This window comes from Chlorocebus sabaeus, chromosome 2, assembly GCF_047675955.1.
Source record: "Chlorocebus sabaeus isolate Y175 chromosome 2, mChlSab1.0.hap1, whole genome shotgun sequence".
NCBI classification, from domain to species: Eukaryota; Metazoa; Chordata; class Mammalia; order Primates; family Cercopithecidae; genus Chlorocebus; species Chlorocebus sabaeus.
In genome coordinates, this window is record NC_132905.1 from 26,895,336 (window position 1) to 26,913,299 (window position 17,964).

At 42.9% G+C, this 17,964-nt stretch overlaps 1 protein-coding gene across 3 annotated transcripts in view; it reads right to left on the reverse strand.

The window, feature by feature from the left end:
• RPN2 (ribophorin II) overlaps positions 1 to 17,964 on the reverse strand; it is a 60,438-nt gene that overhangs the window by 9,410 nt on the left and 33,064 nt on the right. For all 3 annotated transcript variants that reach the window (XM_008018042.3, XM_008018029.3, XM_037982788.2), the window contains exons 10-13: positions 8,564 to 8,655; positions 6,738 to 6,852; positions 3,491 to 3,685; positions 2,205 to 2,291 (exon numbers count right to left, since the gene is read on the reverse strand). In XM_008018042.3, coding sequence (XP_008016233.2) covers positions 2,205 to 2,291; positions 3,491 to 3,685; positions 6,738 to 6,852; positions 8,564 to 8,655 — 489 coding nt within the window. The remainder of the gene's footprint in view (positions 1 to 2,204; positions 2,292 to 3,490; positions 3,686 to 6,737; positions 6,853 to 8,563; positions 8,656 to 17,964) is intronic.

Consider the following 17,964-nt stretch of genomic DNA (forward strand, 5'->3'; position numbering starts at 1 on the left):
AATGTGCCATTCCCAGCTGGGGCAGCCATGTATACCAGGGACCAAAGCATCAATGTCAGTCATGAAGAGGATATGCCACCCAGAGGCTATGGCATACTGGGCAACAAGTAGCCGCGTGGCCTTTTGCCTCTTCTCAATGCTGTCTTTTGATCCCAGAGGTCTCCCTTCCACAGAGACTACATCAACCCCAGCTCACTGCTTGGCCAACCCTTTATTCCCCTCAAAGACTCACTGCCATTTAGAAGCCAGAGAATGCAAGCCATCACGTGGCATCTGGCTAGTGCCAAAGAGGGTGCCCAGGTATACAGATGGCTTGAGTGACACGACTGAGGCAGGACTCTGGACTTGCAACGTTTCTGGGTTCCTAGGGTGGCCCTGGCATATGCTGCTGCCCCACTTAATTGGCTAATGGTGGTAACACCATCTCTTTTTAAAAGGTAACAGAGCCTCACTACAAATCTTTCCAACCATAATTCATCCCTCTCTCCCTGAGCCATGGCTCTAAGGAAGCCCTAAACAAATTTCCCGCTCTCATTTCTTCTTCTTTTTTTTTTTAAAGAGACAGGACCTCACTCTGTCACCCAGGCTGAAGTGCAGTAGCACCATCATAGCTCGCTGTAACTTCAAACTCCTGGGCTCAAAAGATTCTCCCGCCTCAGCCTCCCAAGTAGTTGGGACTACAGGTATGCGCCACCACACCCAGCTTAATTTTTAAATTCTCTGTAGAGACAGTCTCACTAGGTCTCGAACTCCTGACCTCAAGTGATCCTCCCTCCTTGGCCCTGCAAAGTGGGATTACAGGTGTGAGCCACCATGCCTGGCCCAACTCTGATTTCCAGAGTTAAACCAGAAGGCTGGACAAGCATTCTGATGATATTTCTTGGTTTTATTTTTTTTTTCCCTGAGCAATTCTACATGAATTCTCTTTACAACGCTCACCTAGATAGTGTGACCTAGCAGAAGCAACAATGGTGTGGGAGTCTGGAGACCTCTGTTTAGGCCCAAACTGATATGTATGGCTGTGTGACCAGAAGGGAAGTCGCTGTCCCACTCTTCACCTCAGTTTCCAGCTGGAAAACTGGGGGTGGGGAGGGTCATGACCACCCTGCTAGGCTTGTAAAGATACTCTAAAGACCAAATGAAATAGTGCATTTGATTATGCTTTGTAAGCTGTAACTCATTATGCAAACAGAACTTTTTAAAAAAGATTTTTCCTCCAATGTGTCAACTTGTGCCTGCCTTTTCTGCTTGCCAATGCCCAGCCACTCCAGCTCCATGATGTGGCAGCCCCACTTGAGCCTCCTGTTCCTAAATTTTCACCTCTGCTCTTCTTTGCTGCTGCTGCCATTAAAGGATTTCTAACATTATAGCAGCTGTTGCCACCTACTTCAGCCAGCACCCTTCATCATCATCACAATTACACCTATCAGTTAGCTGCATTTTACGTTCTTAAACAATGCTGTACCAATATGAAGAGGAGTTTTATAAACAATCCTACTACTCTACCCTTTGGGCACTTGTTTTTTTTAAAGTGGAATGACAACAGGTAGTCTGTTTTTGACACTTCAACATTAATTTGTATGTAGGTTTCCAAGTACAATCATTTCTCAAGATTGCAAAATAGTCCACTGAGTGGATCCACCTCAGTTTCCTTAACCAGTACCCAAATAAAATTATTGTGTTTATTTTGTAAAGGGCTTTAGAAACATTTGAAAGCCTTTCTTTACTCATCTGTTATCAACTTTGATTCTCACAACAGTCCTGTGTGCAGGGCAGGACCAGGCTTGCTTATCCAAGGACTTGCCTAAGAAAGTAGAGCCCTGTTCTCCCAGGTGAGTTTTCCCACCTGTCGCCCCATCAGCCTTGATTTACGCAGAAGCAGGGAGGATAAACGCTAAAACCATCTGCGCTCATAGCTAACAAGCTGTGGTCCGAGGGTTGAACCTGCCGGATGTCAGGAAAACCAGACTCAGGTTCTGATTTCATCTTCCACTCTCTGCTTTCTGGGGGTTAGTCACTGGACTCTTTAAACCTGTTTGCTCCGTTCAAAGATAGGGCTGCCATGTACCCTGCCTAATCCACAGGGTGTGAGGATCAAACTATCAAATATCATAAAACAAGTTAAAGGGAGCAGAGACACAGTCCAGGGCTTTGCTGCCCTCTCTTCTCCCCCATGTTTAGCGGATAAGCCCTTTGGGATATACCTGAATTTCCTGTTTTGGAGTGAAAAGGTTCTGGGACAGGACAGTCGAGGGAGCTTCTTCCTCAGGGAACTTGATGACCACATCAGCCTAGAAAAATAAGGACAGTCTTTAAAAGCACAGGGGCAGAGAAGTGAGTGAAACTCAATAGATAATATTCTCTGACTCACGTCTAAGACCATAACTGAAAAAAGCTCCAGGCAGTCCCAATCACTTCTGATCCATTAGCTGACAAATTGAGGCAGTAAAAACTTCAAGAACAAAACAAGTATTTGTTGAAAATGCTTTTTAGAGCAAGACTTCTAATTTTCTGCTGGTATAGTAGCCCCATAGAGGTGCTTAATACAAAAATCCCAGCTGGTACACAGGCTGTTACAGTTGCAATCAGAAACTGCTTGGTGTCCCTGGGAAGTGTGATTTAGTCACATTTGAAAAAGAGAGAAAGAAATGAGTATGTGCTCTGGTGCAAAAACAGTCTGAAGTCCAGGAGAAGAAAAGAAGTCTTGAATACCATACGAGAAAACGCAGCTGCCCCTTTGTCTTGCAAAGTGAGTCAACCACCACTCAAAGCCTGCAATTTGGCCTCTGCCACCTTTCCAAGCTCATCACCTCCCACTTTTGACAGGAGTCAGGTGCTCTGGCAAAACACAACCGCTCCCATCGCACTGAAAGCACCTTGAGCTTTCTGCAGGCTCATCCCCAATGATCACCCCACAGCCCCAGATCTGATAAACTCTTGCCATTCTTCAACCCCTTGCTCAAATGCCCTGTCTTGCATGACATTTACTCTCATCACACCAATCCAAAGTGAGGCATGAAGGGAGGCACTATGTAAACGACAACATGCTACACATGGTTATTAGTTAATTAGTTGGTTATTAGTTAAAATTGTTATCAGAATTCAGATCTCATCTCTCTATGAGCTATGCCATATCTCAAAGATCTTAACTTTCACATCTATGTAACCCCCATAGTGCCTTGCTATAATATGAACACGGCCTGTCTGTATAACGTTTATAGAAATTCACAGATACTAGCACTCACAAAAGTTTATACTTCCTTCACTCACTTAATATTTATTAAGCACGTACCATGTTGCCAAGCCACATGCATGACCCCAGGACTATTTATGGAGCCCGCACACAGTGCCTCACCTCCCAAGCTTCTTTATCACACTATAGGAGGCACAGGCAAGGCGAAGGTGAAGAGCCCCACGCCCCTGAAAAGGAGCCACCAGTGCCTAGGGCACAGCCACTGTCACCTGAGTCGGGGTACATTCAGGCACATACCACATTCCAGAGGATTGGGTTCTTCAAAGTAGCATCTCCAATGATTAAGTAGAGAGTGTAGGTGCCAGAGGCAGAGTCAAATTCGATTTTTCTTTCAGAGGTATCCAGTTCAAACTTGTACACGTTCTTGTTGTCTGGCTCGGCAACAAACACCACTTCCTGGCCAGTCTTCTGGTTATGGAGTCGGACGAATGTCTAGATGGAAGAATAATCCAACCTTTCATCTGAAAATTTCAAAATTCTCCCTGGGCCTAACATCGAATCCACCGGGCAGCAGACAGTTAGCTCTCTGTCACAGTGAGAGCTCTCAGATCTGCCAGACCTGCCCCAGAGAGTAGAAGGAGTGGCCATGCCACCCTAGTTCCTAGCTCAGAGATAACTTTTTGCTGGTACAAGGAAGTAAATTTAACTTACGGGTCCAGCCAATTCTCGACTAGTAGGAGGCTGAGTGCCCAGTTTGCGGATGATTTAAGCCCTTTGCTATCGCTGCAATTTCTTTTTCCCGCCAGCCTTTTGGTCACTTTGCTGCCCAATTAACTGCTTCACCAGAGGGTGAAAAGAAGGGAAATGAGGTGGAACTGTAAGAGGTCCATTTTCAATTTCCTAGTGCCTCCAGCTAAAGATTTAGTAGAGGAGGCTTGGGTATTGATAGTAAGGCAGAGTCCTAATCAAGCAGGGCAACCCAGTTTCATGGAGAGAGCCTCAGCTTGGAAGACAGACAGATTTGCTTCTACTACTTACTAGCTGAGCAAGTTACTTAACCTCCTTGTGCTTTGATTTCCTCAACTTTACAGCACAGAAATTAACTTCCAGATGTAGCATATCTGTGTGAAGATTTGCAATACTGTATGCTGAGCATTAGTGCAGGGAATGCTTTATGCTAGCTAGTCAACAAATAGTGGTTAATAGCAATACGATGGTAATGAGTCTAATCATTTTATCCCCTGTAATGGCACATGAAAAAAAGGTATCTGCACATTAGAACTGGACCAAAACTTGATAACCACCCAGAGCTTTTCTTTCAGGTGTTTCAAAATAAAGAATTCAACAAGGCAGGTAGGTTTACAGATCCAATTTACAGATCATAAGGCACAAGCATTAAATGAGTTGGCATGGTGACAGAGCCAGCACTGCATCTACAGAAAATACACATCTCATTTGTTAATCTATACCTGAACAACAAAGAAACACCACCAAAGCATTTAGGGAAAGGGGCCCAGAGACATGAAGCATCCCAACTATAGCAATTAGTCTTGGCCAGGAATGGAATGGGGAGTCCAGATGCCAGATCTCCTTCCTATCACAGTCAAGTGGAGGCGGCTGCCAGGCCCATCCCCAAAATGCCACCTCCACCTGGAAGGTCTCTAAGCCATGATTCTACAACAGAATTTTGGATGAGACAAGTATTCAGTGAAAGTTACACTTCCTCACTAACTCTCCCTGCTCTAATCTGATCCTACCATTTAGTCTTCTAATTTCTTCTCTTTGTACTACTCTTCCTTCCCTTGTGCTATTTGGCCGGCAAATGTCATTCTGGTAAGAAGCTGGGAAATGGTAAGGGGCCAAAGTACTCAAAGGTCAGTTAGGTTTGGCTAAGGGCCCTAATCAAGCTGTCTGGAGTTTGGGAGTAGGGAGGAGAGAGGAGCAGAGGACTCCTGGGACTGTGGCAATAGAGGAACGTGCTCCTGGGGCACAAGTGCAACAGCTGCAGCTGCAAGAAACAGAAAGCAAGAAGGTTCCCAAGTAAATCCAGTTGCCTCTGAGGTCTGCCCTGAAGCTGCCTCAAGGCAACAACTCTGCTGGTCCTTGCTAAAGCATCGGTACAGGGTACCCCATATCAAACTAGGTACCGCATTTTTGTCTTTCAGCATTCAGTGTTTATCTGAACCTTCCTTCACATCACACTAAAGGCGGGTTACTCTCCCCATCAAGGGTGATGATAGGTAGTGTGGGAGTGGGGATGTCTGATTGGACATGGGGCCATATTAGGTTCTCGGGGGAAACAGTGTATGGTTCGAAAATCTTTTAAATAATAATTTTCATTACTCTATGAAAGAAATAAAGCCTATTGCTTTCATAACACAAAGTAGGCACAAGTTAAAAGGGCTATTCTTCAGAGTCCCACAAATACAAAATCTGCTTTGGTCAGAATAAAAAAAATGCTTTGGGTCTTCTTTCGAAATTATTTCAGTATATTCCCTTATTTATTTATACATACATACATACATACCTATATACATACATACGAGGTCTCACCATATTGCCCAAACTGGTCTCCAACTCCTGGACTCAAGTGATCCTCCCACCTCAGCCTCCAAAGTGTTGGGATTACAGGCGTGAGCCACCATGCCTGGCCAGTATATTCCCTTTTTTTTTTTTTTTTTTTGAGACGGAGTCTTGCTCTGCCGCCCAGGCTGGAGTGCAGTGGCCGGATCTCAGCTCACTGCAAGCTCCGCCTCCCGGGTTCCCGCCATTCTCCTGTCTCAGCCTCCCGAGTAGCTGGGACTACAGGCGCCGCCACCTCGCCCGGCTGCTGTTTTGTATTTTTTAGTAGAGACGGGGTTTCACTGTGTTAGCCAGGATGGTCTCGATCTCCTGACCTCGTGATCCGCCCGTCTCGGCCTCCCAAAGTGCTGGGATTACAGGCTTGAGCCACCGCGCCCGGCCTATATTCCCTTTTTTAAATCAGAAAGAAAAAGCCTCAGGACGGATGCTGTAGCTCAGGCTTATAATCCCACCACTTTGGGAGGCTGAGGCGGGCGGATCACCTGAGGTCAGGAGATGGAGAACAGCCTGGCCAACGTGGTGAAACCCTGTCTCTGCTAAAAATACAAAAATTAGCTGGGCATAGTAATGCATGCCTGTAGTCCCAGCTACTCGGGAGGCTGAGGTTGCAGTGAGCTGAGATCACACCACTGCACTCCATCCTGGGTGACAGAGCGAGACTCTGTCTGAGGGAGGGAGGGAGGGAGGAAGGAAGGACCTTAATTAAGTGCAAATCTGCCTTAAGTACCTCTCCTCAATACCAGCTAATTTTTTAGAAAGAAGCATGTATCCCAGGTGAAGGATTACAACCAGTAAAAGGGTGAGAGTGTCACGTGGGAGAACCTGATGGACTGTCAGGGTTCGGTCAAGATCTGAAAGCAGGAACGTGGAATTCTCTCTAGTCCATGTTACAGACCACATTGTAAACGCTAGTATCCATTCACATTTCAGGTTAAGAGAACTGTCTAGGCGTCTTCCTGACCTGGTGAGGAGTGAGTTCAGCACCAGTGTTCACATCTACCAGCTGGAAGAACAAGGCAAAGTTCTGGTGGCTGTCTGCGATGAATGTGCCCTTGGCTTTGGCTGGGTACGTCACCCTGAAAGAGGCATATAGAGTCAGTCTTCAGAGAGGATCAGTATATCTCTGAGAACAGGCGGAAAATACATACTTCACTTCATTGCCTAATCCTCCCTCTCCCATAGTAACACTTCTGTTGTAGACAGACAGATGTGGAGAACTGTCTGCAGCCTGGGGGCAAATTGGACTGATAAAGCCTGGACTGAGAAAAGCGCAGAATAAACTTCCATCAGGATCTGGGGAAATGCTGTGTGCAGATGCTTGTACCTCTGAGCTTTCAATTCAAGGACCTAAGGCTCTCAACTCCACCAAAGTCAGGCACCAGCGGAGCTCACGTGTGGCCTCTGCAGGGACACAGGAGAGCCGAGCTGGCAGAACCACAAGGAGAAATTATCACAGGATTGATGCCAGCAGCACACGTGAGCAAGGCAGAGAAACAAGAGGGGTAGGAGACACAAAGGAAAGAAGGGTACTTTCGGCTTTGTCTTTTTTTAATGCCAAATTTTTTTCCTGGACGCTGTTTCAATTTACTTTTCTGCCCTGAAATTGGGTTTTAAAAAGTCATTTTCCCAACAGGCAGACTTGATGGGGAAAACTTCTTTTCACAGTTATCTCCTGGGATTTTAGGGTAAGATGGCCAGGGGATAAACCAGCCAAATGGTTATAGAGCTCAGACCTGGCTTTATTTTATACTCATATTTTATATTTACTTGTAAGTAGGACCAACTCTTCATCTATGCAGAGAATTAAACAGCAAAGTGCTCGCACAGACATTACTTCAGTGGATTCTCAAACAGTGCTCTTATCTCCAATATCACTACAAAAATAGCCAAGCCAGAGACACAAAGGCCAACTCTACGTGATTTAAAAGGAACAGCTGCTTGGCTTCCAGCCTCTGGCTAACATCCCATTTTCAAAGAGCTTTAAGGGTTCACCCTACTGTCTTCTGGCCTCTATAGCTACCCTAGTTGAGTGAAGTTGGGGTCTGGACTATATCCAGAGATCTGGATCCCCCCTACGCCAGTAAGGATCTGGGGGAGGGCTGATGAGCAGGCTTCGTACAGCATTCTGGCCCAACTCTGATCAATTGTTAGTGTCTACTTAGAAGATTATGTTTAAAAAAAAGATTCTGAGGCTGTGTCTGAGTTTGGTGGGAGCAAACGCTCTATGACTTCTTAGTACTGCCTCCATGGACTTGGGAGGGGGACATGGCAGCCCTAGTGCTGGGTATCTGCCATCTCAATTTTAAGCACCTATGAGGCTTCCAACTAATTTCAGACCCATCATGGGCCAGAGAGACTTGCCATTAGGTCACTAAAAGCAAATTCAGGACTGTGATGATGAGATCGCACCAGAATGTAAATTAATACCTTGCTTCCTTCACTGAGAAGGTCTCATTATTTTAAAAATTGTCATCTGAACTAAATAATATGCTTAGTGACATAGCTGACTCAGACTAACATCCTGAGGTAAGCGCTTTACCTTGTTGCAGACTGGTAATAAACAGTTTGTGCATGGACTAAACACTGGTATATAAAACCTCCAAATCCACTTAGATGCCTGGCAGAATCCCTGGTGTAGGACCAGTGGAACCACAGACTCTTTAATTTAGGGTGCAAGCTGGATGGCTGCTGCTACAGAAATGATGCCTGGAGGGCTCAGTGCCTAGGCATACTCCTCTTAGCTCTTGAGCCTCAGCTCCCCGAGGGATCAGGTGACATCCCACCTACCGGGTGGTTTTGGGTGCAATGCTCTGATCCTTATCCACAGTGGAAAGATCAACATTTGTGATGCCAACTTCAGTGGAGATCTTGACTCTGAGCTAGATGAAAATAGAGAAGACAGTTGCCAGGTCAACTGGTGGGTGTACAGGAATTCACATGCAGATATAAAGTTTTCTATTCTTCAAGGTGAGTAAAGGCATGACCCAGCCCAGTAAAGATTACTGACCCAGCCCAGTAATATTTCCAACCTCTCCCATTCCGAGGCCTAAAATGTCTTTCTCTGGCTTTGGATGGACGGTATACACCAAATAAATAAATAAATAAATAAATAGAAAAAAAAAAGAAGAAAAAGGAAAAAAAAAAAGTAAATCTTTTCATGTATCCTTTAAAATAAATAAGGGGAAAAATTCCTTAAGCAGTACCTTTCATTCGAATCAGTAAGAATTCGGTTCTAATGATAGCTAGGATTTATTGAGTGCTTACCATGTGAAAGGCACTGGTTTTGTAAAGACTATCTCATTTAATCCTCACAATTCTGTAAGGTATTGCTTTTCAGATAAGGAAATAAAAGATGAGAGAGATGAAGCTGCTCTGCTCAAGATCAGACCGCGAGGAAGTGATCAGGCCACTGTCGAGCTCAGGCACTCTGACTCAGAATCTACGCACTTCAGCTCCTTGTTAGACAGCCATGGTAGTTATCTGTACTGTTCTCCAAGTACTTCTCATTCTCCTTCTGAGCATGTGGTAGAATTCTACTTCCCTGCCCCCATGGAGTCAAGTGTGGCCAATGAAACGTGGGCAGAAGTGAAAGCTTTAAGAATCAACGCGTGATTCTCTCTTTTCCTCTGACACGGACACAATGTCCAGATGCTTGATCCTTCAGCCAGGGTCCTGGAGCAAAGATATCATGAAGCAGAGCCTCCAGTTGACCACCTAAAGAATCTAGCATGGGCAAAAAATAAACTTTCGTTGTTTTAAGCCACTGAGATTGGGAGTTTGTTATAAGCACAAACCAATCCATGTTGACTCTTAGGGTGTTTGAATTCTGTATGTCCCATATAAACATCTTCACAAAGAGGGACTAATGTCAATAAATAAGAAATTTTAAAATTAGATTAAAATCAATGTAAACATCCAAAAGAGACAGAAAACATGTTAAATTTCTGAATTAAAACCCAAGTTTGAATGTGCAAATTATGCAACCCCAAGGCGCTTTTATGTGCAAACAGATCTGTAAGCCTTCCAAATATTTGATAGGTTTGAATGTAACACTTAAGGAAATCCTTGCCAAATCCACTGGTTTACAGTCTAAGTCAGGATCAAGGAATAGAGATAAAGGGATGGGCAAATAATTGAAGGATAGCTTCGGCGGTTTTCTAAAATACCATATTGAGGTGTGACAACCTCAAATCAAGGGCAAAGAAGAAAAATTAAAAAGAGATAAAGATTCCTTTAATAATTATAAGAAAGTAATTCCTTCTAATAGCCTTCTTTCCTGCCTCTATAATAACTATTTTATGACAACAGCCTCAATTATCATGTTGAATAGAGGTGTTCTGTTTTGCTTAAAAAAAAAACTGTAAAGATTTATTGCCAGAAGCTGTAACGATATTACCATCTACATTTGAATTCATAGCCACCTATTAGCAGAATTATATTTAGGATCATTGCCTGTCATTGAGTCTAGGCAACTGGGTGAAATTATGGCAGTGGAGGAGGAGGGAAGATGGCCCATCAGGTTGAATAGACACCCCAAGAAGGGAGCTTGGAGCCTCTACTTTGGTTCTCTGGGTTCTCTGCTGAGTTAACGGCATTGCAACTCACACAAGGATCAGAACCAGAGCAAGCTTTTTTGCATAAAGCACAACGCGACAAGTACTGACATTTCCACTGGAAGACAAACTGGAATGGAAGGCTTAGCCAAAGAAGTGGCCAGAGAGGTTTGATTTGACACCCGCTGAGAACACTTTCGCTGTAGTATGTGGAGCACCTGTGTGCAGGGAATACACAGAGATGGCAAGAAATCCTTCCTGTCCCATACACAAACCATAATGACAATGAACCAGGTTGCTGCTTTAATGTATGTACAAAGTGTTATGAAAGCACAGGAGAAGGAACTGTGACCCAAGTCTGCCCATGGGTGGCCCCGACTGGGGAGTAGGAAACATTCCATAGCAAGAAGACTAAGGAGGAGGCTTGATGGGCTTAGCAGCCCTCCAATTTTGGAAGAGATAGGAGGATTAGCAATACTTCATGCTATAAAAATAATCTGTCTTCATAGTTAACTACTCTGCAATCTTCATCAACGTTAACTAGATAATTCCCTTGTTATTTCTGTAACTCATTCTCTTAAGAACTCATTCATTTAATTTGTAAATGGGATCTTGAAATCATCATCCCACTGAAATGTCCATAAACAGGAGACTAGCTAAATAAAGAATGATACATGTGTATTATTAATTACCATGGAGCAATTAAAAAGAACAGACTAGGCTGGGCGTGATGGCTCACGCCTGTAATCCCAGCACTTTGGGAGGCGGATCACTTGAGGTCAGGAGTTCGAGACCAGCGTGACCGACATGGCAAAACCTTGTCTCTACTAAAAATACAAAAAAATTAGCCAGACGTGGTGACGCACGCCTGTAGTCCCAGCTACTCGGGAGGCTGGGACAGGAAAATGGTTTGAACCCCGAAGGCGGAGGTTGCAGTGAGCCAAGATCACGCCACTGCACTCCAGCCTGGGCAATAGGGCAAGGCTCCGCCTCAAAAGAAAAAAAAAAAAGAATTGTGTAAAGTCTTCAGTGTCTCCTAATGATAGCAATAAGGAAGCTATCAGCTTTTAGGTTTTCACTTAGAATCCTGGCTCTAAACTCTCAGCACTAACTTAGCCACTAAAGCCCGCTAATCAGGATCCAGCTTCGTGTGTGTTCTCAAGACATCCTGAGCATCCCCCGACAATGCAGACACATAGAGTGAGCAAACGGCAAACTGCAGTGAACTTGCATCATTCTTGGTTTGCTCTCAGCCCGAATTTAAAAAGCCTTCCTAAGTTACAGCTTTCTTTGTTGCACATAAACACCCGTAGGGCTGTTCTTAAATAGGGAACAGTTTAAAACAAATCCTTCTGCTCCTAAAATCTCACTATAAATGGGTCTCTGGAAACACTCAAAAGAAAAGCATTTTCATGCTACTCTTTTAAAGTAAATTTAGAAATAAAAATCGTAACTTTTTCCAAAGCCCTCTTTAAAGAGTTCAGTGTAGGAACCCTGTTGATTAGCTGCTTCTTCCTTCCAACTAACACTGCAGGATTCATTTTTACAATAGGAAAGGGACTTATTTCTCTACTTGAAATGCAGCTAAGCCTGCTTTACACTGGATCATGCTATTCCTTTCTCTGCTTGCACCACATGCCATATACATCTCAAAAAATGTTCTAATGCCAGGAAATGCAGTCTTTCTGCTGGGAGTAATAACACCCCTGTTTAGCTTATTACTGTCAAAAATGATGGTGCATTAGGGGCAATTAATGCTAATGAAAGCTTCCAAAACCCATGCTTCCCCTGACAGTCAGTCCAATGTCAATGAGGGCTATTACAGGACTTCCACAACAAACCACCGTTAATGCACTCTGACCAATGTCGAGCATCTCCTGGGAGGACAAACAGGACCCAGTGACCTGCTCTGAGGCTCTAAGTGTGACTATTACTGAAATTACAAAGAAAATTTGCATATATGGCAAAGGTCAGAGCCGACTCTCTCTCTCTCTCTCTCTCTCTCTCTCTCTCACACACACACACACACACACACACACACCCCTCTAATGTAATAAGGAGGAAGACAGAAGATTTTGTAATGCTTACTCCATCACTAAGGGAGGAAAAGGACAGCAAATGGCCTCAATGGGGGCTTATTATCATTGCATGAACAACACCTATTAGCCATTTCTGCTATTTTGTACTTAGATAATTTTTCCAACAATCACAGAAACACTTGGACAAACACCAGATTTGATGTCACAAAATGCCAAGCTGTTACAGTAATCAAGACGGCGTGGTATTGGCATAAGGACAAAAAATACAGATTAATGAAATAGAATTATGAGTCCAGAAATCAACCCTTACATTTATGGTCAAGTGATTCCTACAAGGATGTATGTGCCAAGGCAATTCGTTAGGGAAAGCACAGTCTTTTCAACAAATGGTTCTAGGACAATTGCAAAATAAGACTGGACCCCCTACGTCACACCATACACAAAAATTAACTCACAATGAATCAGAAACCTAAGGGTAAGAGCCAAAAGTATAAAATTCTTTTTATACTTTTGAACATAGCAGTAAATCTTCATAACTTTGGATCAGACAATGGTTTCTTAGACATGACACCTAAAGCACAAACAACAACAACAACAACAAAATTTTTAAACTGAACTTCATCAAAATTAAAATTTTTTATGCTTCAAAAGACAACATCATGAAAGTGAAAATACAACCTTCAGACTGCGAGAAAATATTTGCAAATCATGTATCTAACAAGGAACCTCTAACCAGAGAAACTCTTACAACTCAAGAATACAAAAAGATAACAAAAAGATAAAGACAAATAAAGATAAAGATAAATGAAAGGAAATAAGAGGTATATAGATTGTGGAAGGAAGAAAAAAAGACCAAAAACATTTTTTTCAATGGACAATGGATTTGAATAGACATTCTTCTAAAGAAGATACACAAGAGACCAATAAGCACATAAAGAGATACTCAACATTATTACCCATCAGAGAAATGGAAATCAAAACCATAATGAGATACTACTTTATACCCACTACGATGGCTAGAATCAAAAAGTCAGATAATAACAAGTGTTGGTGAGGATGTAGTAAAATTGGAACCCTCATACATTGCTGGTAGAAACGTAAAATGGTACAGCTGCTTTGAAAACTTGTTTCTTGAAAAGTGAAACACTGAGTTACCATATGACACAAGAATTCTATTCCTAAGCTATACCTGAAAGAACTGTGTTCAAACAAAAAGTTATATACAAATGTTCACAGTAGCATTACTAATAAGAGCCAAAAAGGAGAAATACCTCAAATGTTATTAACTAATGAGTAGGTAAACAAAATGTGATATATCCATACAATGGAATATTATTTTGCCATAAAAAGAAATAAAGTACTAATACATGCTACAACATGGAAGAACCTTAAAAGTATTAGGTTAAGTGAAAAAACAAAAAAGCCAGACACAAAAGGTAACTTATTGTATGATTCCATTTATACAAAATGTCCCAAATAGGCAACCAGAGAGAAAGAAAGCAGAAAGCAGGAGCAGAGAATGGGAGTGACTACTAAAGACATCACGCTGCTCTCCAGGGTGATAAAAATATTCTGGAATGGCATTCTGGTAAGGGTTGCACATGCCTGTGAATAGACTAAAAACACTGGATTGCCTAGTTTAGTTTAGTTTTACCATGCTGACCAGGCTGGTCTCGAATTCCTGATCTCAGGCGATCCACTCGCCTCGGCCTCCCAAAGTGCTGGGATTATAGGTGTAAGCCACGCACCCAGTCTTTTTGTTTTTTTGAGACAAGGTCTCGCTCTGTTGCCCAGGCTGGAGTGCAGTAGTGTGATCACAGTTCACTGCAGCCTCAAACTCCTAGGCTCAAGGGATCCTCTTGCCTCAGCCTCTCAAGTAGCTGGGACTACAGGTACATGCCACCATACCCGGCTAATTTATTTTTAAATTTTTGGTAGAGATGGGATCTCCCTGTGTTGCCCAAGTTGTCTCTAACTCCTGGGCTCAAGTGATCCTCCCGCCTCAGACTCCCAAAGTGCTGGGACGCTTGTCTCTAACTCCTGGACTCAAGCGATCCTCCCTCCTTAGCCTCCTAAAGTGCTGGGATGCTTGTCTCTAACTCCTGGGCTCAAGTGATCATCCCACCTCAGTCTCCCAAAGTGCTGCGATTACAAGCATGGTGGCTCATGCCCAGTCTGAATTACATACTTTAAATTGATAAATTTTATGGTATGAGAATTATATCTCAATAAAGCTGTTATTAAATCAATAAATAAAAGCTAAGTCTCGGCCAGGCCTAGTGGCTCACATCTGTAATCCCAGCACTTTCAGAGGCCGAGTAGGGGAGCAGATCACCTGAGGTCAGGAGTTTGAGACCAGCCTGGCCAACATGGCAAAACCCCGTCTCTACTAAAAATACAAAAAAATTAGCCTGGGAAGGTGGTGTGTACCTGTAATCCCAGCTCCTCAGGAGGCTGAGGCAGGAGAATCAGTTGAACCCAGGAGGCGGAGACGGAGGTTGCAGTGAGCCAAGATCGTGCCACTGCACTCCAGCCTGGACGACAGAGTGCGATTCCGTCTCAAAAAAAAAAAAAAAAAAAAAAAGCGCTAAGTCTGGAAGATTGCCAAAGTTCTGAAGGGCCCACAATGTGGGAAAACGTCTTTAGAACACTCCATCCTTTTCTTCCTCTAAGTGATGTTAGATGGGAACCAAGCACTGAAAAAATAAGATTTAGGCCAGGCATGGTGGCTCACGCCTGTAATCCCAGTACTTCTGGGCGGATCACAAGGTCAAGAGATCAAGACCATCCTGGCCAACATGGTGAGACCCCGTCTCTACTAAAAATACAAAAATTAGCTGGGTGTGGTGGCGCATGCCTGTAGCCCCAGCTACTCAGGAGGCTGAGGCAGAAGAATTGCTTGAACCTGGGAGGCAGAGATTCCAGTGACCCAGGATTGCACCACTGCATTCCAGCCTGGCAACAGAGCGAGACTGTCTCAAAAAAAAAATAAATAAATAAAAAAAATAAGAAGAAGAAAAAGAAGAAGAAGAAGATTTAGTTTCCATCCATAGGAGTTCTCAGCCGAGTGAAAAAGCAATGCAGGTGGTGGCTCACGCCGATAATCCCAGTACTTTGGGAGGCAAAGGTGGGCAGATCACTTGAGCCCAGGAGTTCAAGAGCAGCCTGGGCAACATGGCAAAATCCAGTCTCTAGAAAAAAATACAAAAATTAGCTGGCATGGTGGTGCATGCCTGTAGTCTCAGCTACCTGGTAGGTTGAGGTGGGAGGATCACCTGAGCCCAGTAGGTCAAGGCTGCAGTGAGACATGATCACACCACTGCACTCCAGCCTGGATGGTAAAATGAGACCTTGTCTCAAAAAAAAAAAAAAAAAAAAAAGAAAGAAAGAAAAAGAAAAAGCAATGCATATAAACAATGGTAATATAATGCAATAAGTACAACCATAGACAGGGTGTAAAATACTACAGCAACAAAAATGAACTTCGGATAGACCGAAGCCCCAAATATAAGGGGAAAACAACTTAAAAACTGTTCAGAAGACACTGGAGGGCCAGGTGCAGTGGCTCATGCCTGTAATCCCAACACTTTGGGAGACCAAGAGTTGGAGACCAGCCTGGCCAATACGGCAAAACCCTGTATCTACTAAAAATGCAAAAATTAGCCGGGTGTGGTGGCACATACCTGTAGTCCCAGCTACTTGGGAGGCTGAGGCAGGAGAACCGCTTGAACCCGGGAGGCAGAGGTTGCAGTGAGCCAAGATCGTGCCACTATACTCTAGCCTGAGTGACAGAGCGAGACTCTGTCTCAAAAATAAATAAAAATAAAAAAAGAAAAAACTGGAGAATATCTTTTTGACTTTGGGGTAGCACAGGCTCGTCTTAAAGAAGACATAAAAAACACAGACTAGCAAAAAACTTATATTTTATTTATTTACTTATTTTTTTGAGACAGTCTCGCTCTGTTGCCCAGGCTGGAGTGCGGTGGTGTGATTTTGGCTCACTGCAACCTCCACCTCCCAGGTTCAAGTGATTCTCCTGCTTCAGCCTCCCAAGTAGCTGGGATTACAGGTGCGTGCCACCACGCCTGGCTAATTTTCGTATTTTTAGTAGAGCCAGGATTTTGCTATATTGGCCAGGCTGCTCTTGAACTCCTGGCCTCAAGTGATCCACCCACCTCAGCCTCCCAAACTGCTGGGATTACAGGCATGAGCCACCTCACCTGGCCCCAGGAAAAGATGCTTAAATTAAGCTTCATTAAAATTAAATTTTGTGCATCAAGAGATGCCATAAAGCAATTCTAGGGGAAGATATCCGATGCTCACGACTAAACATATATCACTCCTAAAAATCAGTAATAAGACTAACAAACCAAAAGAAAACCAGGCAAAGATATGAAACAATTCACTAGAAAGGAAACCTAATTAGCTAATAAATACAAAAAAAGATGTTTAACTTTACCAGTAACCAAGGAAAGACATTAAAACAAGATACCTTTTCATATGCATCAGATTACCAAAACCTAAAAATATCAAATATTGGTACGAATATGGAGAAAAGAGTAATTTGGTGACTGTAACAACAAAAGACTCATGGAAAAGACAATCAGAGGTGGGATCAATAGGACCTGGTAACTGACTAGAAGGTAGAAGTCACAAGAAAGGAAAGGGTTTAGAACTGTGAGGTATAAGCCTGGCATTTAAGACGGACTGGCAGTAGAGGGAAGAAGAGGTTTCAAGAAAAAAAAAAAAAAAAGAACTTTCCTTTTAATATGTTCAGCTGCAAATAAGTCCTCTTAACGTAGGAAACTAACATTAAAAGAATGTGGATTTGAAAGGATCAAGGCACACTCTACAATAGTTTCTATCCATAGTGAACGGACTAAGATCAGATGTCTCATGCTCAAAAGGTCAACACATGAGGTGGACAGATTCGAGTTCCAGAAAACATCTTCCTTTCTGCCAAACTTTAAATGCAAGCATTGAATCTATCTATGGGAAGTAATGCCCCATTTTTGAAAAGGTCAAACTTTCTAGCTGTTAATTCTGTCATTAAAAGAAAGCAAGTGTCACAGGAGCCAATTTGAGGAGCTCTCCAAAGGCCAAACCTAGGATAAAATGAGCAACAAGATAAATGACAGTCATGGATCACAGTGTATATAGTAAAATAAATATCCATGATGCAATTATTGTAAACATATGAATTATAGATAATATATTACATTATAAACATGTTATGATAAAGAATTATTATAGTTATAAACAAATAAATAAACAGGATAAAAAACAGTTATTTTCTTATAGTATTCCAATTTTAAAAATGTAGAACCAATGAAAGAGAAAATCACCCTTTGGCAAACAACACAGTAATAACTATTACAGACAAGATCATGAAGATACTTACAGAGTCTCAAAGTATCACCCCACAAGACACTTAAATACAAGCAGAAAAACAGCAACTTTACAGCAGAGAAACCTAGCACACAATCACCTTACTCAAGTGATCAAGGTTAACATTACCTGTAATGAGACATATCAACATCATATACTTCATGCTCTGAGCAGGGCAGAGCATTACTTTTGGGATAGAACTGAGGAA